At 44.1% G+C, this 22,502-nt stretch overlaps 1 protein-coding gene across 4 annotated transcripts in view; it reads right to left on the bottom strand.

Moving 5' to 3' along the window:
- Positions 1-221: 221 nt before the first annotated feature.
- PDE1B (phosphodiesterase 1B) overlaps positions 222-22,502 on the bottom strand; it is a 491,911-nt gene continuing 469,630 nt past the window's right edge. For all 4 annotated transcript variants that reach the window (XM_073561416.1, XM_073561418.1, XM_073561419.1 and 1 more), the window contains 2 exons: positions 16,426-16,494; positions 222-3,221 (listed from right to left, as the gene is read on the bottom strand). In XM_073561416.1, the coding sequence (XP_073417517.1) occupies positions 3,202-3,221; positions 16,426-16,494 (89 nt within the window). In that variant the 3' untranslated portion in view covers positions 222-3,201. The remainder of the gene's footprint in view (positions 3,222-16,425; positions 16,495-22,502) is intronic.

Here is a 22,502-nt window from a genome sequence, read left to right as displayed (position 1 = left end):
TTACAAAATAAGATCGAAAAATAAGGAATGTACCAACCATCGGCACATTAGAAGCAAGATATTTACAAATCTCTGCAGAGAATGTATCCCTCTTCTTGCTTAGGTTGCAACCCCCCTCATCTGAAATACTATGAGGGGAAAGTATATTTTCTGCATCCCAATACATTGTTGTAAAAAAAACAATTTCCAAAGATGTATGACCATAGACAAACAATGTTACATCTGTATAATAGATCGTGTATTTACTGGATACAGAGTCATTTCAAATGTACAGAATTTAAAAATATAAGATACAATTCTAAAGAACGCTATCCAGAAGTGGTTGGGGTTCTTGATGTCTTCTGGTAACACACTTCATATACTTACTGATGTGTCAGGCTTTAAGGTGGGAACTCAATGGTAAATTAGAAAAGCTAAAGCTTCTCGCTAGCGGTGGATCTTAATTTTGGAACTTTATTTTTTAAGCAATTTGTAAGAAATTAGATATTAAAATAAGAAGAAAACTAATTGGGATCTTTAGTAAATAAATATGTATTTTGATCTAAATATCCTAAAATATTCCACATTTACACTTTAAACAGGTAAAGTCACCTCACATTTTTGAAATTTGGTTCTCAACTACCTGTTCTCTTTAATTCAAAGCTCACCACCACATATCATAACGACACGTGGTCCAAAGTTAAGGAAGACTTTGACAAGTTACCTCTCGAAACATCTGAAAACGTCCTATGTGTGCATATTTAAGACTACCTCCTAGAACCATTTTCCTGCCATGAAAGTAAACAGATAGGGAGGGGAAAATCTAAAATAAAACTATGACGAAAAAAAGGAAGACATGACAGGTATGTAGAACTGAATCTAATCGATGAAGATGTATTATGGAAGCCGCAGAAGAATTATATAAATCCTCAACATTATTACCTAGAGTCCATAGAAAGGATATTGCTCGCATGACTAAAGAATGATCAAAAATTCGTAACATGGGGACTGCAACTAAATAAGTCATATTATATTAAATAAATATTATATTAAATATAGACCCCTCGCTGTTCATACAAGTGACAGACATTTCATTAGAGTATGAGACATTCTTATCATCTCTGTACAGATGATGTTACCATTCGTCTGTCCTTATTTTAGAATTGTGGTTTGTACGAACCACAATCATGCAGTAAAATCAGTTTCTTTTTAACATTAGAAATGTTGATGCCACGTTTTCTGACATCTATAGAACTCTTGGTGGCACCGGTCTTCAGTGAGTGGGTCAGTCTACTACAACTTGTTCATTAATATTAATTATCTTCTGCTCTATATCATTTTAAGCCATATATCCCCCATTTACATGATTTATCTTTAATTATTTTCATTCTTTCCTTCGTCTAAAAAAAGTTCATAAATGTTTGCTTCTAAATTAGATTTTTACATACATTACATACATTTTCATGATCTACTCTAAAGCTTAGTGTTAATCGGGTCAAATATCTCTAGGGTATAAAATGGTATTGATGTGGCTGTATGGATACATATAATGACTTTAATAGGGATACACTGCACAATACAAGAAATGAATGATAGACGTATAAACCAATAAATATGACTGTGGCTCGATCCTATATCATTCATTGTACCTAGACACATCCAGCCGGCAATGACAATTTGCTGTAGGATTGTGACAAACTCCCTGAAAATCTTTGAACTGAGATGTGATGGCTAAATAAAAAACTCCAAGTATGAAAGAAGACCTTTTTTTGGAAAAGAGAAATGACAAGTCATTATTACCGAGAAGTGGTTGGGGCTCTGAAGCCACAGTGGATCAAGTACGTAATGGAAAGATTGCTATGTCTAATCAGACTGATGAGAAGATGTAGTTTGAGACTTGGTACAAGACACTTCAAAACAAGGCACAAAACACAACATCCAAATCCATGACACAGCCAGGACAGGACAAACAAGAAACATTCGATAATCTTCCACAGGGAATGATTGCATACAATGACGTATGGGTGCTAGGCATGGGAAATTCACTGAAAGATTTCATCCAGTGGTGGTCTGCAGCCTCCCAGGGAGGGATTTGCATAAAACGTGTGGTCTTCACATAACACTTACGGTTGTCCTCTTGCTTGGTGGGCCTTAGAGGAAGAATCTGGATAATGGGCCACAGCTGGAAAGAAGATCAGTTGCAGTGTTTTCCTACTAAGGAATAATCCATAGACACTGTGGTAGGTGTTAATGTGTAAAGCAGCAATACTAAGTGGATAATCCGATAGATAAGCATTCTTCTAATTAAACTACTGTAATTACTAGCATGCTTTGGTCCCTTTTGTTTTACTACTGTGGATTTACGATGACATAAAAGGGGTGATCCCATGGTCTGATTGTAAAAAATCACATAGCATTGGACTACATTTTCCTTTATATCAGGTGCTTATTGCTCAGAATCAGTTATTCTCAAACCATTCAGACAGGTAAACTTGATCTGATTGACAGATTTCCATGCCTAAGAATTGATGGTTACACATGCATTATGGTTGTGAAGCAATGCCTGAGGACTGATTTGAGGAGTACTGTTCTGACAGAGTTCTGGATACTCAAACTCTTTGTTTTTGGGTGGGCACAGTTCATAGTTGTTAATATTGCATTTTCTTAGGTTGCAATACATAAGATAGTCCAACATCATCTTCTTTGCACGTCTTCAGATGAGATGAAAGAACAGATTTTCCATTTTTTTCTTTATGTCACTCTGCATATATGAATCGTTTTTTGTTTTTTTGCATCACTCTGGAAACTGAGAACTAAGTCATGCAGAACCTTCAAAGATTTGTGGGAGGCATTATATATATATAAAATGTAGATGTACATTGCTGACAGCAAAATAAGAAGAGTGCTTTAATCTAAGGGAAACAGAAAAGAAAAAAGTCTGCTCTGTTTTACAAAGCAAAGGCAAGTCTGCATGGTAGTACCTAAATGATCCACAATAAGAGAGACAGACCCACATAGCAGAGACAGGTGGACAGAGAGAAAGAGCTGTGCAATGATCTGTGGGTCACCCACACAGTGTCACAGACTGTGGGATTCGGAGGGCTGTCAAGTTCCCTGAATTCCAGATGTTCTGTGCGTGCCAAGTGACCTGCGGCTTCAGATCCAATCTCTGTATTCCCTGTGTCCTAGTCCTTCTGTACTGCAGGGAGGGCATGTGGACCTCTATGTGGATGGAGAAGTACCTAGACAGTATGAGAACATAAATTATCAGAACAGTATAAAACATACAAAACAGTGATTTCATGCAAAATATATATGCTACATAAACTCATATAAACTGTCTAAGTAATATTAGCAGCATGCAGTTGCAGAATGGTGGTGAGTTCCTGTCACAAGGAGGATTTTGCAAGTATCACCAACTGTCATAGCAGAGTCAGGGTCTGTGGAATCCATAGATTTCTAAACTCTTCCTTTTAACACCATTGAAGGCTATGATCAGTGAAGGGTGACTCAGGCATCAACTCAAAGAACTTCAGCTCCTAGGTAGTTTCACAAGAGTAAAATCTTTGCTAGGCTAATTATCTTTAGTAACATGTTGTGGGACAACCATTCAGTCTTTTCTTGTGAGAGTACTGTGTAACTGTGCTTCTGTTTTTCCCATCCACTTATCAGATTAGTACTCCTCAGGACCATAGTTCGGAATGAGAACCAGGCATCCCCAATATCAGGGGTAATTCTTGGCACGTGAATAGCCTATTGACTCCTAGCCTGAGGAACAGAATAAGAGTCCAATGTTATACCACACTCACACCGTGACATTATAGCGGGCCATACTTTTTCCTAAACTCCATGTATGCATCTGGTTACTATGCTTTTTGCAAGCATTGTCTCTTCAGGTGGCTAAATTAAAAGGGGCAGTGCAGCAGCAAGCTTGGTCCGCCATATTGGATCAATCTGTTCTGGTCTCTCGAATTTTGGAACCCAAACTGCATCTTCCAGAAAGATTTTTGGGGAAGTGCAGTCGGTACATTTCTTTCAGAGGCATGTAAACTATATTTTCATTTATGACCCCACTCCTCTATATAAGAGGAACAGCGGGTTGGAATAATTATTTCTCTCTTTACTGGGGATACGCAAGCTTGGGCCTTTTCCTTGCCCTCTGACTCCGTTTTTTTTTTTTGGTGGATGGATTTTTCTCGGCTCTCGGGCTCATCTATGATGCTCCTGATAAAATATCATTAGCAGTCTAAAATCCATTCTCTGCAAAATAAAGCAGCAGTGGATTACTGTGCTGAGTTCCGGTGCTGGTCTACAGATACACACTGGAATCACCTGGCACTAAAAGCCAGTTTTTTCAGGGTTTATCTGACAGGGTTAAGGAGGCTCTAGTGATGTATAAAACCCCAACTACTTTACAATGCGCTATGTCTTTGGTAATACTGGAAAACTCCTTGATACAGATTGTTTGTAGGATCCCAACCTAGAACTACATATATCCTAAACTATGATGTTTCATGTTTCATACCTGCTAGGGTTAAGATTGGAAGCCAGGAAATTTCAATTTATGTTTTTCTTGATAGTGGTTCAGGGGCAAAGATCAATGATGAGCAATTCGCCAGTTCTTCTGGGTTGGATTTGAAGAAGATATCTAATCTATTTCAGATATTTGCCATTGATTTGTCCACTTTTACTCAGGGGGGCTTTTCTGAGTGGGTACAGGGGCTGGAACTCTATATAGGGGTATCACTAGAAGTGCATATTGTGTCATGTCCTTTGGAATCTTCCTGCACAAATAGTGTTGGGGTTATCCCTGGTTAGTCTTACATAATCCCACTGTTTATTGGCAAACTCAGGAGATAACTAAATGGAGCACGTATTGTAAAGACCACTCTTTAGGAACCTGTATTTTGGAGGTTACCACAAGCCTTCCTGGTCCTCTCTCTGATTTTAGGAGAAAGGATGTCAGGAATTGTGACCCCATAGGTCCTATGACTGCCTCATAAGGTTGATTCTGGGGGCAAAATTGCCTAAGTGCAAACTTTATAATTTGTCTGGTCTTGATAGATTAGCTCTCAAGGATTATATAACTGAGAGTTTAGCTAAGGGTCACATTAGGCCATCCTCCTCGTCAGTTGCAGTGGAGCTCTTTTTTGTCAAAAATAAAGATGGTGGATTACGGCCGTGTCTGGACTTCCGGGAGCTCAATGAATTAATGGTTGCCAGTAGAGTTGAGCGACTTTTGTTTTTTTAGGGTCGAGTTTCGTTTCGTGAAACCCGACTTTTCCAAAAGTCGGGTCGAGCAAGATCGGCCGACTATAGGGAAAAGTCGGGGTCGTCCCGAAACACGAAACCCAATGTAAGTCAATGGGGAATAAAAGTCGGCAGTGAGAGGAGGACAGGAAACACACCTACAGTGCCCATTTGAATGCCAAAAGCATCAATTCTTACTTAAGCTTGTCAACCTTAATTAACTTCATAATACAAGTTACGCACTGAAAAATGGGGGTTATTTGGCTAAAGTTGTGGGGGGGTAGGGCTGGCTCCAGGTTTTCATGTGCCCTGGGCGAAAGAGCGCCCCTTTAACACATACCACAACTCATCATGCTCCGATACGGCAGAGAAATAGCGGTATAGTACATTGAAAAATACTTCACTTTTTACATCTCATGACAAGGCCCATCTATTTCTCCATACAGAATCATTGGTCCCATATAATGTTTGAAACAGTATATGATGAGCTCCACATAATGCTACAGTATATGTTGGTCCCCATGGATGAAGCTCCACTGTCTTATGGGCCCAAATAATGCTCCAAACATAGTGGGCCCCATTTCTAATGCTCTAGTGTATAATGGGCCCTGTAAATGCTGCTCCAGTGTCTGATGTCCACCTTTGGAATGTTCCAGTGTATGGTGGGCCCCATCTATCATTCTCCAGAGTATAGTGCTCCCCAAAAATTGCTGTCCCAACATTGAAAACAATGAAATAAGTCTCCTCGCTAGGGAATCCCTGTACTAGTCTGGACTCCTCGTCGTTCCCATCTTCCATCTCACTGCACAGTATTTCAACCTTGCAAGTGCTGTGATCCTGAGCAAGCAGGGGGGGGCCCACTCGGCGACGGCACTGGCACAGGGCCCCTGATAGTACGGTGGTGTGTCTGATGGCGGGTGGGCCGAACCTGCACTTTCATCTGCAGCTTCCTTTTTGTCACCGTGTAAGATGGAACTGTATATGGAAAGGATAACCTGAGTTTCATCAGGGTCAGATTCAGGCCGTGTAGCGTGTGAGGGGAATGTAGTGGTCTGGGTCAATGTACCAGCAGATTCATCGAACAGTGGCTGGGCATCAGTGCACTTGTGTCGCCCCCAGGAGTACGGTCGCCACAGTGGCATTACCTTCCTCCTAGGGAGTGTGATGTCATGCTTGGGAGCAACAAAGGATCTCTCTAGCAGGTTAACTGATTGGGCGGCGTTATTCCCACGAGTCATGACCCTCCAAACAGCGTTCATGAAGGCAAAGTGTTTGTTTTACGTGGGCAGTATGGTTGCAAAGCTGAACCTTAAAGGAATGTCCAGAAGGGCACCACCAGGAGTGGAGCCTACGGTTTAATTCGACTCCACCTGGGAAACCTCAACCATGCCAGCTACAGAAAAGATGCACACATTGCAAGCTTAATTCCGTTAACGAACGAGACTCCGTCATGCCCCGCGGTCCGAGTCCGGCTTACTAGAGGGACACGTGAGGCTCTGGCACATGAGATTGGCCAATAACTGTTGTGTCATGCCCTTACATGTCCGTGGCTGCATGTGCGCTACACTGAAAAGGCCAGCGTTTGTCACTTACAGGTGCAGATAACCCGCTGAACAACGTTAGTGATGGGGATCTGTGATTACAATTATTACCCGTGAACGATGATTTCCCAGTAAGTGCAGGTCAACCGCAGTTCCGGAATTAGGCCTAACCGTCATTCCTGAAAAAATGAAAAACTTACGTGTGCAAACCACAGGTGCTGTAGCTTGCTTAACAGCTCGCCAGCCGTTCTCAGGCCCAGTATGGATTACACATGATTGCACAAAGGTGAGAAAGGGTACCGTATCCCCGGATAACATGTATGGATAGCATAGTGTACACATTCAAAATATATGTCTATACATCAGGAGGCAGGCTCAGACGGTGTTAGGCCCAGTATGGATTGCACGTGATTGCACAAAGGTGAGAAAGGGTACCGTATCCCCGGATAACATGTATGGATAGCATAGTGTACACATTCAAAATATATGTCTATACATCAGGAGGCAGGCTCAGACGGTGTTAGGCCCAGTATGGATTGCACGTGATTGCACAAAGGTGAGAAAGGGTACCGTATCCCCGGATAACATGTATGGATAGCATAGTGTACACATTCAAAATATATGTCTATACATCAGGAGGCAGGCTCAGACGGTGTCAGGCACAGTATGGATTTGACGGCCCAGACTACACAGCGGAGGAGAGGTAAAGATTGCAAATGCTGGGGCCCTGCCCAAGCAAGGGGGGCCCACTGGTGGGCGTCGGTACTGGCACTGGGCCCCTCATAGTACGGCGGTGTGTCTGACGGTGGGTGTGCACCACCACCGTCAGAGACACTTGATTGCACTATGAGGGACCCTGTGCCAGTGCCCGCGCCCAAGAGTCGGCCTACCCACCTGTCCAGGGCAACGGCACTCGCACGGTGTCGTGCGCTAGTTGGTGACCCCAGCCATGGGGGGGGGAGGCAGCACAGTTAGGGAGTTTTAGAAAGTGGCATATGTTGATGTTGGACATTCAGCTGATGCAAAAGGCGAAATAGGTCAAGTCCCAGGAAGAGGTGGAGCAAAGCAAGCCATTTTTCTGTCACCCTATGTGTCATCAGGGGAAGGTGGGACAAAATCCTTGGAAACCCATGCATGGTTCATTTTAATGAAGGTTAGATCATCCACATTTTGAGTTGACAGACGGGTCCTTTTTTCTGTCAGGATTGATCCAGCTGCACTGAAGACTCTTTCCGATAGCACACTTGCAGCTGGGCAAGCGAGCTCCTGTAAGGCATATTGTGCCAATTCAGGCCAGGTGTCCAGTTTAGCGGCCCAATAGTCAAAGGGGAATGACCTGTGTGGGAGAACATCGATATGGGAGGAAAAGTAGTTTGTAACCATAGTTGACAACTGCTGTCTCCTGTCACTTTCCATCGATGCAGTATTACCAGTTGTGTGAGCGGTACTTGAAAAATCAGTCCACAACATTGTCATGAAACCCCTGTCTCCAACGCCACTTCTGCTGTGTGCACCACGAACACCTCTGCCAAGCTGCCCCAGGCCCGTACGGCTCGTGTGGGAACCATCACCGCTGCTGTGTGCTGGGAATGCCTCAAGCAACCAATTTATCAGAGTTGCTTGTTTATTAGCCAATATTAGGTCAAGGTTCTCCTGTGGCATGATGTTTTGTAATTTGTCTTTATAGCGTGGATCCAGGATGCTGGCCACCCAGTAGTCGTCATCGTTCATCATTTTGGCAATGCGGGGGTCCCTTTTTAGGATCTGCAAGGCATAATCTGACATGTGGGCCAATGTTCCCGGTGTCAATGATGCACTGCGAGTGCTGGTTGGAGGAGCACTTTCTGGCAAATCCACATCCCTCCAGTCACGCACAAACCCTGTACCAGACCTTGCCACGCCAACATTTTCACTTGCCCCACGAGATGCATCCTCCTTCCCTAAGTAATCATCCCCATCATCATCCTCCTCCTCCTCTTCTTCCTCCACCTCGTCCAGGAGAGGTCCCTGAGCAGACAATGGGTGAATGTCATCAAGGATTCCCTCCTCGTCAACATTGGCTGCAGACGCCTGCTCCTTAAGGTGCATCAAAGTTTGCATGAGCAGACGCATAAGTGGGATGCTCATGCTTAGGATGGCGTCGTCTGTGCTTACCAGCCGTGTGCATTCCTCAAAACACTTGAGGACTTTACAGAGGTCTTTCAGCTTCGACCACTGCACACCTGTCAACTCCATGTCTGCACTCAAAGTGCCTGGCCATGTATCCTCACACAAATGCATTATGGCCTGCCTCTGCTCGCACAGCCGCTCAACCATGTGCAGGGTGGAGTTCCACCTTGTTGCAATGTCGATAATGAGGCGGTGGTTGGGAAGGTGGAGCAATCGCTGCAGCTTCTGCATACGAATGGAGTGTACAGGCGACCGGCGGATGTGCGCGCACAGTCTTCGCACCTTCTGGAGCAGGGCTGTTAACTCCGGATAATTTTTGAGGAAGCACTGCACCACCAGGTTCAAGGTGTGAGCCAAGCAAGGTATGTGGCTGAGTTTTGAAAGGGCTATGGCTGCCACAAAATTACGGCCGTTATCACTAACTACCTTGCCTGCCTCAAGATGTACACTGCCCAGCCATGACTCAGTTTGTCGCTTCAAGTACTCGGCCAGCACCTCGGCGGTGTGTCTGTCGCCCAAACACATCATCTGCAACACAGCCTGCTGACGCTTTCCACTAGCTGCTCGATAGGGGGACACCTCGTGTGCAACAGTGGCAGCTGCAGATGGAGTGCTCGTACGACTGCGCTCTGTGGACGAGCTTTCGCTTCTGGAGGAGGAGGGTCGAACGCCTACAGCCAACTGTTTCCTATACCGTGGGCTAGGCAGCACTGTCCCACCACCGCTGTCCCCTGTGGACCCTGCATCCACCACATTAACCCAGTGCGCAGTGATGGACACGTAACGGCCCTGGCCATGCCGACTGGACTATGCATCAGTTGTGAGGTGCACCTTTCCACTCACTGACTGCTTGAGTGCATGGACAATGCGGTCTTTCACATGATGGTGGAGGGCTGGGATGGCTTTGCGAGAGAAGAAGTGGCGACTGGGTAGGTCATAGCGTGGTACTGCATAGGCCTTGAGTTCGCGGAAAGCTGCGCTTTCCACCAACCGATAGGGCATCATCTCAAACGAGATTAGTTTGGCAATGTGGGCGTTCAAACCCAGTGTACGCAGATGAGAGACTGAGTACTTTCTTGACCTACTCATAGCGTCTGGGAGGGTGAGCTGGACTTTAGAGCTGCATATGGTGGAAGTAGCGGTGGACAGGGCGGACTGAGAGAGGGTTGATGATGGTGATGGACTTGGTGTTCTTTCTGATGGCCTAGATTCAGTATTTCGTTGATATAACAGTGGGATTCCCTGACTGCTGTGGCCTTGCAACGACACCTCAACATTTGCTGCTGTGCTGACCGGTGGGCTTACAGTGGGGGAAATAATGTAGCATTGCTGACTACCTTCTTTGTGATCAGTTGCACATGTGGTACTTGAGGTTTGGTGTTGTGTCCACGCTTGCAAGTGCATGGTGGTTAAATGTCTAAGCATGCAACTGGTATTCAAATTTTTCAGATTTTTCCCTCGGCTAAAGGTCTTTGCGCACTTCTTACAGATAACCTTGGCCTGATCATGAGGATTTTGTTCAAAAAAGTGCCACACTGCACTCTTCCTACTTTGGCAGACATTTTGCGGCCTAGCACGCTGTGATATTTTGACCCTCTGGACAAGCTGTCCAGCAACTCTTTTGATTTTTGGAACCTGTCTTTGGAGTGCTCCGTGCCTGCCAGATAACAGCTGTTGCGATGTCGATGTCTGCTGTGGATGCTCCTCATCTGAGCTATTGGAAGCAGCACCCTCTTCCCCCAATGGATGCCAATCTGGGTCAACAACTGGGTCATCCACCACCTCCTCTTCAATGTCATGTGCACCTTCCTCTGTGTCACTGTGTATGGTGGTATAGTGTGCGGGAAGGGGCACCTGAGTCTCATCAGGGTCAGAATCTGGCTCTGTACACTGTGAGGACAATGTAGTGCTCTGAGTGAATGTACCAGCAGAATCATCTATCAGTGGCTGTGCATCAGTGCACTCCATGTCAGATTCATCTTGGCCTGGGTAATTCACCATTTCACTTGGTAATCCAGGCATGGTATGTGAAAACAGCTCCATGGAGTAATCAGTAGTATGGCCTGCGTCATCCTTCAATCTTGGTTGGGGTGAAGGACACAAGGAAAGGTGTGGTTCATGAACATGAGCCTCCAATGATGACTCAGTGCTTTTACTTTTTACAACTTCAGAAGAGGAGGCGATAGAGCTGGAGGCTGAGTCAGCAATGTAAGCCAAAACTTTTTCCTGCACCTCTGGCTTTAAAAGCGGTTTGCCAACTCCTAGAAAAGTAAGCCTTCGAGGCCTTGTGGAGCCAGACGATGACGCAGGCTCAACACCTCCTGCATTCGGTCCTATTTTGCTTTTGCCACTACCATCAGACCCACCACCAATACCATCATTACCAGCTGCCAACCCCCGCCCAATTCCACGGCCTCTTCCACCAGCCTTCCTCATTTTTGGTAGAAATGTAGACAAAATCCAACAAACTATATAGTAATGTAAAACAAGGTACAAGGTGTCTATAGGACAGGGGAGATTTTGAATTTCTGCACACACTTGTGGACACTGGACACTTATGGATTGTGTGAGGCCCACTGAATATCAGAGCGCTCTGTCACAGGCTCGATGGCACAGGTGTGAAAAAAGTGACTACAGGATCACGGAGATTTTGAATTTCTGCACACACTTGTGGACACTGGACACTTATGGATTGTGTGAGGCCCACTGAATATCAGAGCGCTCTGTCACAGGCTCGATGGCACAGGTGTGAAAAAAGTGACTACAGGATCACGGAGATTTTGAATTTCTGCACACACTAGTGGACACTGGACACTTTTGGATTGTGTGAGGCCCACTGAATATCACAGCGCTATGTCACAGGCAGAAATTGGCTAGTGTATCACAAACTACAAGGTGTATATAGAATTGGGCAGAATAGGAATCTCCCTAGAGTGTAGGTCTGTAAGAACGGAACAAGTCCTCCACTTATCCTTCCACAGTGACACACAGATAGCTTCACTGTGGCCGTGATAACAGCCGTTACACGGTACTGAGAGGAGCGTGCACGTACACGGCTGTCCGGTGTACGTAAAATTGTCAAGCTCCGTGTTTTTTAAGTATACGGACTGACACACGCTGTCTCTCTATAGTTTTGAATGGGATCAAACAGCAAATATATTTAACTGTTTGAAAGCTAGACAAAACTAGAAGGTGCAGGTCTGTAAGAACGGAACATGTCCTCGACTTATTATCACAGAGTGACACACAGATAGCTTCACTGTGGCCGTGATAACAGCCGTTACATGGTACTGTGTGAGGAGTGTGCACCGCTGTATGGTGTGAAAAAATGCACGCTCAGTACCTCAGCAGGACAAAAAAAAAAAAATTGGGATTGCTTTTAAAAAAGCAGTTTGCAGAGCAGTGGGTAAACAGCAATGCAGCCGTCAGGAAGCCTTAGAAGGCAGCCTAACAACCAACACCGCTGATCCACCAAAATATAGCCTCCCCTTGCACTGCACACACAGTGACTGGTGTGTTGTACAGGCAAAATCGCTAGCAGCAGAAGCAGTTTTTTTTCCTTCTTCCCTGCCTAACGCTCTCCCTACAGAATCAGCAGCAACCTCTCCCTATACTAAGATCGGCAGAAGTAAGATGGCGGTCGGCGTGCACGCCCTTTTATACCCCCTGTGACGCCCACTAAAGCAAGCCAGTCACTTGCATGCCCTTCTGAAAGATGGTGGTGACCCCTGCCTATGTCATCAAGTTGCCCACAGTGTCCGTAGATCCTGACTGGCTGAAAAAGAGCGCAAAGCAAACTTATGAAACGCGACTTTGGCGCGTAAGTCGCCGACCTCGTGGCCGACCTCATCCTAGGGTTGGGTTTCGTTTCATGAAACCCGACTTTGCCAAAAGTTGGCGACTTTTGAAATTTTTCGACCCGTTTCGCTCAACTCTAGTTGCCAGTGCTAAATAGTTCTCTAAACTTGACCTTAGAGGGGGCCTAAAATCTGATCCGGGACAAATGGGGATGGATGGAAAACTGCCTTTAACACACCGGAGGGGTACTTAGAAAACCTTGTAATGCTTTTCAGTTTTACCAGTGCACTTGCAGTGTTTCAACATTTCATTCATGATGATTTTTCTCAACTTTTAGTGAAGTCTGTAATTATTTACTTAGATTACATTCTTATATACTCACGGGATTATGAGTCTCATATTGAATAGGTCAGGCAGGTACTATGCATTCTCAGAGAGAATAGATTGTATGTGTAAGGACTGGGACTGTGTACCTGTTTTGTCTGCTCTTGCCCTTAGTTTGGTTGGATTCTGCCCTTACCCAAAACGGAGTTGCTGGCTTCACGGGGCCATCTTGCTTCCTGTCTGATACTCCATGTTTCCTGTCTGCTGTATATATAAAGGAACTCTGCACACTATACCTTACTTGTGTATCTTGTTCTCTACTTGCTGCGAAGCTGGAAGGACTTGCACCCTGCTTGCCTCTTCTCATCCTCGGGATACCCCGCTTGTTTCTGGATCTACGTACCACGGAAGGACTCTGCTGCTTACACCCGCTCTGCACCCACCTCCGCTACGGTCTGCCCTCCATTAGGAGCCGGCCTGGGCTCTGGGCCCTAGATCCTGCATTGCTGGACTGGTACTTGCACCCTAGGTCTGTACTACTACATCTGCACACTTGTTGAGACTGTCTTATTTGCCTGCTTATCTGTAGAGTCGCAGTTTGCATCTCCAATCTGAAGATCATATCTCTAAAATAGATATATACATCTTGAACTGTGATATACCGTGTTTGTCTTTATATCTGAGCCACGTCATCGGGCTTCATAGAACTTTCGTATAAACTCATAACAGTATGCTAAATTCGAGAAATGTGTGTTCTGGGGAAACTAATGCCTCATCGACTAGTCAAAGCCCTTATTAGCATTGGAAACGCATTAAAGCATTTATTTAACTGAATTACGTTAAGGGCATGTCACACTAAGCGATATCGCTAGCAATATCGCTATAACTTGTGACGTTATAGCGATATCGCTGTGTGTGATACTTACATACGACCGGCTCCCCCGCTGGTTATCGCTGATCGCGCGAGAACGTCCAGGACTGTTTCTCGTCGTCAGCTTCCTGCGTCGCTTCCTGCTGTGACGACGAGCGACGCGTGGAGCCGGGCGGGAGGACGCAGGATCGCCTGGTGTGACAGGTAAGCAGCGATCCCCGTCCCCAGCGATGTCGCTAGTGAGATCTGCCTGTGTGGCAGCTCACTAGCGACCACTTAGCGATGTACCAGCGATCCTGACCACGTCATATCGCTGGTCGGGATCGCTGGTACATCGCTAAGTGTGACAGTACCTTTACACAGGGTTGGTTAGGCAGGGAGTTTCATCATACATAGGTGAATGCTGCTGGGTTGGAGGGAATTAATGGCGCTATATAAATAAATAATATTAATAATATTAATGGGGACCTGACAGGTTCCCTTTAAACTAAAAGTACCTTCGCTGAAGTTAGGACCCCAATTTATTGGTCCGTATAAAGTTGTTAATCCTGTTGCTTTCCATGTGGCATTGCCTGCATCATTCAAAATTCATAATGTATTTCACAGGTCTATGTGGTTTTTGAAACCTCTCTTCCCTTACAACCACCTCTGGTCTTATTTGATGGGTCATTAGAGTTTCAGGTATCCAAAATTGTCAATTCTCGTTTCATTCGCCGTTCATTGCAGTATTTGGCTCATTGGCGGGGTTATAGTCCTGATCAGAAAACTTGAGTACCAGTTACTGATATCCGAGTTAGGTGTTTTCATCGTCTTCATCCAGATAAACCAGGTCCTGAGGGTCCTAAGGTCCCTTTTAGAGGGAGGGATACTGTCACAAGGTGGTTTTTGCAGGTACTATCTACTGTCATAGCAGCGTCAGGGTTTGTGGAATCCACAGATTCCTACACTCTTCCTTTTAACTCTATTGAAGACTATGATCAGTGAAGAGTGACTCAGGTATCGACTCAAAGAGCTGCAGCTCCTAGTCAGGTTAGCAAGAGTTAAATCTTTGCTGGGCTAATCTCCTTTAGAGAACCAGTCATGTCTTCTCTCCTATATAAGCTGACTTGACTATGCAGGTAATGCAAGCTACAGTTAGTCAATCCTGTTCTGGTGTTATTCCAGAGTTGTTGCAAGCGGTGTTTGGTGAAGCCTTTCTTTTTCACTAGGTGCCTTTATGTTCCTTTGCTGCCTCAGAGGCGTTACACCTCTGTTCTTTAGTGCCTTTTCCTGTGAGATTGCTGTGTGACTGTGAGTCTGTTTTTCCCTGTCTGTCTTGTTTGTGTTTTCCCCATACACTTATTAGATTAATACTACTCAGGAGCATAGTGAGGAATGAAACCCAGGCATCCCACCATCAGGAGTAATCCTGGATACAGAGTTAGACTTGGGACTCCTAGCCTGATGAACAGAATAGGAGTCCATTGCTATACCACAGCCACACCGTAACAGTACCCAGCAATAAGTTCAATGTAGACAAAACCTAATTCATCATATTTCCTCCATCCCACTCAACATCCCTACCTGATCTATCTATCACAATAAATTACATCACGCTCTCCCTCTGCCCTGGCCTTCAAATCACATCCAAGCTCTTACCACCTCCAACTCAAAAATATTTCCAGAATGTGTCCTTTCCTCAACCTTTAATCTACTAAAATTTTAATGCATGCCCCCATCATCTCCTGCCTCGACTACTGCAATATCCTTCTTTGTGGCCTCCCTGCTAGCAATTTTGCACCTCTCCAGTCCATCCTTAACTCTGCTGCTCCACTAATCAACCTCTCTCCTTGCTACTCCTCCAGTTCTCCCCTCTGCAAATCCCTTCATTGGCTCCCAATTCCCCAAAAGTATCCAGTTCAAACAACTAACATTAAACTACAAAGCCGTAGAACTAATCTCCCGATATCTTCCAACACTTAATCTCTCGCCCTATCAAGACCTTCTTCTTTCCTCCATACTTACAAATTCCTCACCCAAACGCCTCCAAAATTTTTCCCGAATATGCCCCATCCTTTGGAATTATGTGCCCCAACACGTCTGATTCCGCCACACTCGGAGCTTTCAGACGGAACTTGAAAATCCGTCTCTTAACCCTGCTGTCACCTTCCCACTAATGGAGCTGCAAAACTCAACCTACTGTCTCCTTCCCCATTGTTCTGTAGACTGTAAACCCACAAGGGCAGGACCCTCTCCTTTGTCTACCAATCTGTTATTGTTAGCATATTCACTGCAATTTATATTTTGTCTGTAACCTCTTCTCATGTACAGCACCATGGAATCAATGGTGGTCTAAAATTAAATAAAACTAAATAAAACTTGAAGATGGGTTCATACCATAAGAGCTAAACTTAATCCACAGCTGTATAGGGCCTAATGGTCCTTCCTGTCCTAAATCCCTCTCTATGCGTCCCTACCTGGTCTTTATGGAAAATGAGCACTAGTCCAGGTTACCATTTTCCTCTGTGCTATGCTCTTCTTCGCACGGTGAAAGTTCATCCACAGACGTTTGGTTTGTGATTCCTGAAAATGGAATAATTGGACATACGTTATAATATGTCCAAAGCACACAAAGTAACATATAACTCCACCAGTTGTCTGAGGAAACATACATATTTATTCTCGACCATTTTATATATATATATATATATATATATATATATACACTCACTGGCCACTTTATTAGGTACACCTGTCCAACTGTGTGTTAAGACTTAATTTCTAATCAGCCAATCACATGGCGGCAACTCAGTGCATTTAGGCATGTAGACATGGTCAAGACAATCTCCTGCAGTTCAAACCGAGCATCAGTATGGGGAAGAAAGGTGATTTGAGTGCCTTTGAACGTGGCATGATTGTTGGTGCCAGAAGGGCTGGTCTGAGTATTTCAGAAACTGCTGATCTACTGGGATTTTCACGCACAACCATCTCTAGGGTTTACAGAGAATGGTCCGAAAAAGAAAAAAAATCCAGTGAGCGGCAGTTCTGTGGCCGGAAATGCCTTGTTGATGCCAGAGGTCAGAGGAGAATGGGCAGACTGGTTCGAGCTGATAGAAAGGCAACAGTGACTCAAATTGCCACCCGTTACAACCAAGGTAGGCAGAAGAGCATCTCTGAACGCACAGTGCGTCGAACTTTGAGGCAGATGGGCTACAGCAGCAGAAGACCACACCGGGTACCACTCCTCTCAGCTAAGAACAGGAAACTGAGGCTACAATTTGCACAAGCTCATCGAAATTGGACAGTAGAAGATTGGAAAAACGTTGCCTGGTCTGATGAGTCTCGATTTCTGCTGCGACATTCGGATGGTAGGGTCAGAATTTGGCGTAAACAACATGAAAGCATGGATCCATCCTGCCTTGTATCAACGGTTCAGGCTGGTGGTGGTGGTGTCATGGTGTGGGGAATTTTTTCTTGGCACTCTTTGGGCCCCTTGGTACCAATTGAGCATCGTTGCAACGCCACAGCCTACCTGAGTATTGTTGCTGACCATGTCCATCCCTTTATGACCACAATGTACCCAACATCTGATGGCTACTTTCAGCAGGATAATGCGCCATGTCATAAAGCTCGAATCATCTCAGATTGGTTTCTTGAACATGACAATGAGTTCACTGTACTCAAATGGCCTCCTCAGTCACCAGATCTCAATCCAATAGAGCATCTTTGGGATGTGGTGGAACGGGAGATTCGCATCAGGGATGTGCAGCCGACAAATCTGCGCCAACTGTGTGATGCCATCATGTCAATATGGTCCAAAATCTCTGAGGAATGCTTCCAGCACCTTGTTGAATCTCTGCCACGAAGAATTGAGGCAGTTCTGAAGGCAAAAGGGGGTCCAACCCGTTACTAGCATGGTGTACCTAATAAAGTGGCCAGTGAGTGTATATATACATATAATTTTTTTTTTTTTTTTTTTCTACTAGGTGGACTTATAAAAAAAATTAGGAAGCTGTTAAGAAATTTGTTGAAATTGCCTATAACAACCAACCAGAGACTAGATCCAATATTCAACCCCCTCTTGCCATAGCCGATTTATGTTTTTTGTTGTTGTTTTTTCCTCCCCTTCTTCCCAGAGACATAACGCTTTGTATTTTTCTGTCCAAATAGACAGAAGGGCTTGTTTTTTGAAGGACAAGTTGTACATTTGAATGACACCATTCATTTTACCAAACAGTGTGCTGTAACATTGTAAAAAAAAATCCAAGTGCTGTGAAATCGTGTGGAAAAAACACAATTTTTGCATTGTTATTTGTAAATTGTTTTTATGGTGTACATTTTGTGGTGGTAAAAATGACCATGCAATATGATTGTCCTCATCAATATGATTACGGTAATAGCCAACATGTTCAATTTTTTTTTATTATTTTAGTGACAAAAAAAAAATGATAAGTTTCTGAAACTATTTTTTTGGGGTTGTGTCGCCATTTTACAAGACCAATAACATTTTAATTTTTCGTCCGGTGGAGCTGAATGATGGCTTATTTTTTGCAGTGTAAAGACAATGTTTTTATTGATACCATTTTGGGAAAAATAAGACTTTTTGATTGCTTGTTACAACTTTTTTGTGTGGAATTCCAGCGACCAAAAAAAGGTAATTTTGGCATCCTTGAATCTTTTACGTTTACGGTGTTTACCGATCAGGTTAATTGTTTTTATATTTTGATAGATCAGACTTTTCTGAACGCGGAGATTCCATAAATGTGTACTGCTTTTATTTTTTTAATATCTGTACTTTCAATGAGGAAAAAGGGGGATGGATTTGAACTTTTATTTTTTTAAAGATTTCATAGTTTATAAACATTTTTTTTACATTGCATTGTTAGTTCTCTTAGGGGTGTTTCCTTAAAGGACACGGAATCACTGCATAAAGCAGAAATCATGGTTTCCTTTGAAGCCAGGGCCAGAGGCAGGGTTTTAAAGGACCTCCATAATGACAGGAACAAGGGTCAATGGGTCATCTGCTGACCTCCAGCTGCTATGGCAACATATCGGCGACCATCTGTCACATTAGGGGCGCGCCGATGGGTGGAGAGAATGACAAGCACACATGCGTGAGCAAGCCAAAGAGGGAAAGAGGTTGTGATACTAGCATTCTGCAGAAGACGATTCTTTACTGTAAGAGCAATGTCATAGAGAACAGTAAAAAGAGTTTAAAAGCAGCCTGGATGGTTTTATTTTTATTTTTAAGAAATATTGCTATTCCAACATATACGGTAAACACTAGATTACTGGAGATGGGTTGTTAATTCGAGTATTTGAAAATAGGTTCCAGTCACATTATGGGATTTTACATTCCTCAATTAAATTGACTTATGACCTTTATTAAAGGGGCTTACTATATTGACGACCTATGCTTAGGAGAGGTCATCAACATTGGATCGGTAAGTCTGACGCCCGGCACCTTAATGGATCAGTTTCATTTCAATAGGATCTTGGCTGCAGTACCCAGGAAAGGGAATTATACAATAGATAAAGCTGTGCTATTTGACTCTTTTCAATATTTATTACTGGAGGTGTAGAAGCTGGACCCTTACTGATCTGATACTGATGACTTATCCTAGTAATAAGTCATCAATAGCATAAGCATGGAGGACTCCACTTAACATTACTTACTATGGAGTAGTTCCAAAAGTCAACCAATAAGATCATAATTCTCTATTTCTATTGCAAATTAAAGAAGTAATGTAGTCCATGATTGCTCCATTTTTGTAATCATCAGTTTTAAAAGAGTCTCCTTAGTTTTATTTTATTTTAGTGTATTTACCTTATATCCCCTTGCCCAAGACTACATATACATTGGAGAAAATAAGTATTTGATACACTGTTGATTTTGCAAGTTTTCTACCTACAAAGAACAGGGAGGTCTGTAATTTGTATCTAGAAAATCACATTGAATGATTTTTACATAAATAAATTGCATTATATTGCATGAAATAAGTATTTGATCACCTACCAACCACCAAGAATTCTGGTTCTCACAGACCTGTTAGTTTTTATTTAAGAAGCCCTCCTACTCTGCACTCATTACCTGTATTAATTGCACCTGTTTGAACGCGTTACATGTATAAAAAGACACCTGTCCACACACTCACTCAATCAATCAAATTCCAACCATCCACCGTGGCCAAGACCAAAGAGCTGTCCCGAAAATTATAGACTTGCACAAGGCTACAGGACAATAGGCAAGCTGCTCGGTGAGAAGGCAACAACTGTTGGCACAATTATTAGAAAATGGAAAAAACAGAAAATGACTGTCAATCTTCCTCGGTCTGGGGCTCCATTCAAGTTCTCACCTCGTGGGGTAGGTATGATTCTGAGAAAGATCAGGAATCAGCCCAGAACTACTTGGGAGGACCTGGTCAATGACCTGAAGAGAGCTAGGACCACGGTCTCAAACATTACCATTAGTAACACACTATGCTGTCATGAATTAAAATCCTGCAGGGCACATTTGAAGTCCGCCAATGACCGTCTGGATGATCCAGAAGAGGCATGGGAAAAGGTAATATGGTCAGATGAGACCAAAAAAAGAATTTTTTGGTATCAACTCCATTCGCCGTGTATGGATGAAGAAGTAGAATGAGTACAACCCCAAGAACACCGTCCCAACCGTGAAGCATGGTCAGGGAAATATCATACTTTGGATGATCTGGATGATCCAAAAGAGGCATGGGAAAAGGTAATATGGTCAGATGAGACCAAAAAAAGAATTTTTTCGTATCAACTCCATTCGCCGTGTATGGATGAAGAAGTAGAATGTGTACAACCCCAAGAACACCGTCCCAACCGTGAAGCATGGTCAGGGAAATATCATACTTTGGGGGTGCTTTTCTGCAAAGGGAACAGGACTACTGCAGTGTATTGAAGGCAGGATGGATGGGGTCATGTATCGTGAAATTTTGGCCAACAACCTCCTTCCCTCACTAAGAGCATTGAAGATGGGTCATGGCTGGGTCTTCCAGCATGACAATGACCGTAATCAGACAGCCAGGGCAACTAAGGAGTGGCTCCATAAAAAACATTTCAAGGTCCTGGAGTGATCTAGCGAATCTCCAGATCTGAACCCAATAGAAAATCTTTGGAGGGAGATGAAATTCAATGTTGTCCAGCGACAGCCCAGAAACCTGAAACCTAAAAGATCTGTAGAAGATATGTACAGAGGAGTGGGCAAAAATCCCTGCTGCAGTGTGCAAACTAGGTCAAGAACTACAGGAAACATCTGACCTCTGTAATTGCAAACAAAGGTTTCTATACCAAATATTAGGTTTTGTTTTTCTATTGTATCAAATACTTATCTCATGCAATAAAATTCATATTAATTATGTAAAAATCATACAGTTTTGTATCTCTGTATCTAGCTATCGCCCTATATCACTTCTCCCCTATGCCTCAAAACTACTGGAACAACACGTCCATCTTGAACTGTCCTCCCATATCTCTTCTTGCTCCCTCCTTGACCGATTACAATCTGGCTTCCGGCCATACCACTCCACTGAAACTGCCCTAACTAAGGTCACCAATGACCTACTAGCCGCCAAGGCCAAGCGACACTACTCTGTCCTCTGCCTTTGACACAGTGGACCTTTCCCTATTATTACAGACCCTCTCATCTCTTGGTATCACAGATTTGGCCCTATCTTGGATTGTGTCATACCTAACAGACCGGATATTCAGCGTCTCCCACTCACACACCACCTCCTCACCGCGCCCCCTAACCGTCAGAGTCCCGCAAGGTTCAGTCCTAGGTCCCCTGCTCTTCTCCATTAACACCTTCGGCCTCGGACAGCTCATAGAATCTCACGGCTTTCAGTATCACCTCTATGCTGATGACACACAGATCTATATCTCTGGACCAGATATCACCTCCCTACTAAACAGAATCCCTAAATGACTGTCTGCTATTTCATCCTTCTTCTACGCTAGATATCTAAAACTTAATATGGACAAACCAGAATGAATCATCTTTCCCCTATTTCACGTGACCCCCCCCCCACAGACCTATCTATTAAAGTAAACGGCTGTCCATTCTCTCCAGTCCCACAAGCTCGTTGCCTCGAGGTTATCCTTGACACTGATCTCTCTTTCAAACCACATATCCAAGCCCTATCCACTTCCTGCCGACTTCAACTCAAAAATATTTCACGGATCCGTACATTCCTCAACCAAGAATCTGCAAAAACCCTAGTCCATGCCCTCATCTCCCGCCTTGACTACTGCAACCTCCTGCCCTGTGGCCTCCCCTCTAACACTCTCGCACCCCTCCAATCTATTCTAAACTCTGTTGCCCGACTAATCCACCTGTCCCCCCACTATTCCCCGGCCTCTCCCCATGACATACAAAGCCATCCACAACCCAAGTCCTCCATACATCTGTGACCTCGTCTCCCGGTACTTACCTGTACGAAACCTCCGATCCACACAAGATCTCCTTCTGTACTCCCCTCTTATCTCCTCTTCCCACAATCGCATACAAGATTTCTCCCGCGCATCCCCCCTACTCTGGAACTCTCTACCACAACATATCAGAC

Source organism: Dendrobates tinctorius, unplaced genomic scaffold, assembly GCF_039654945.1.
Source record: "Dendrobates tinctorius isolate UK_male_01 unplaced genomic scaffold, ASM3965494v1 ptg000319l, whole genome shotgun sequence".
Taxonomy (NCBI): domain Eukaryota; kingdom Metazoa; phylum Chordata; class Amphibia; order Anura; family Dendrobatidae; genus Dendrobates; species Dendrobates tinctorius.
Note: the sequence above shows the minus strand (reverse complement) of the source record. Positions and strands in the feature narration are given on the sequence as shown.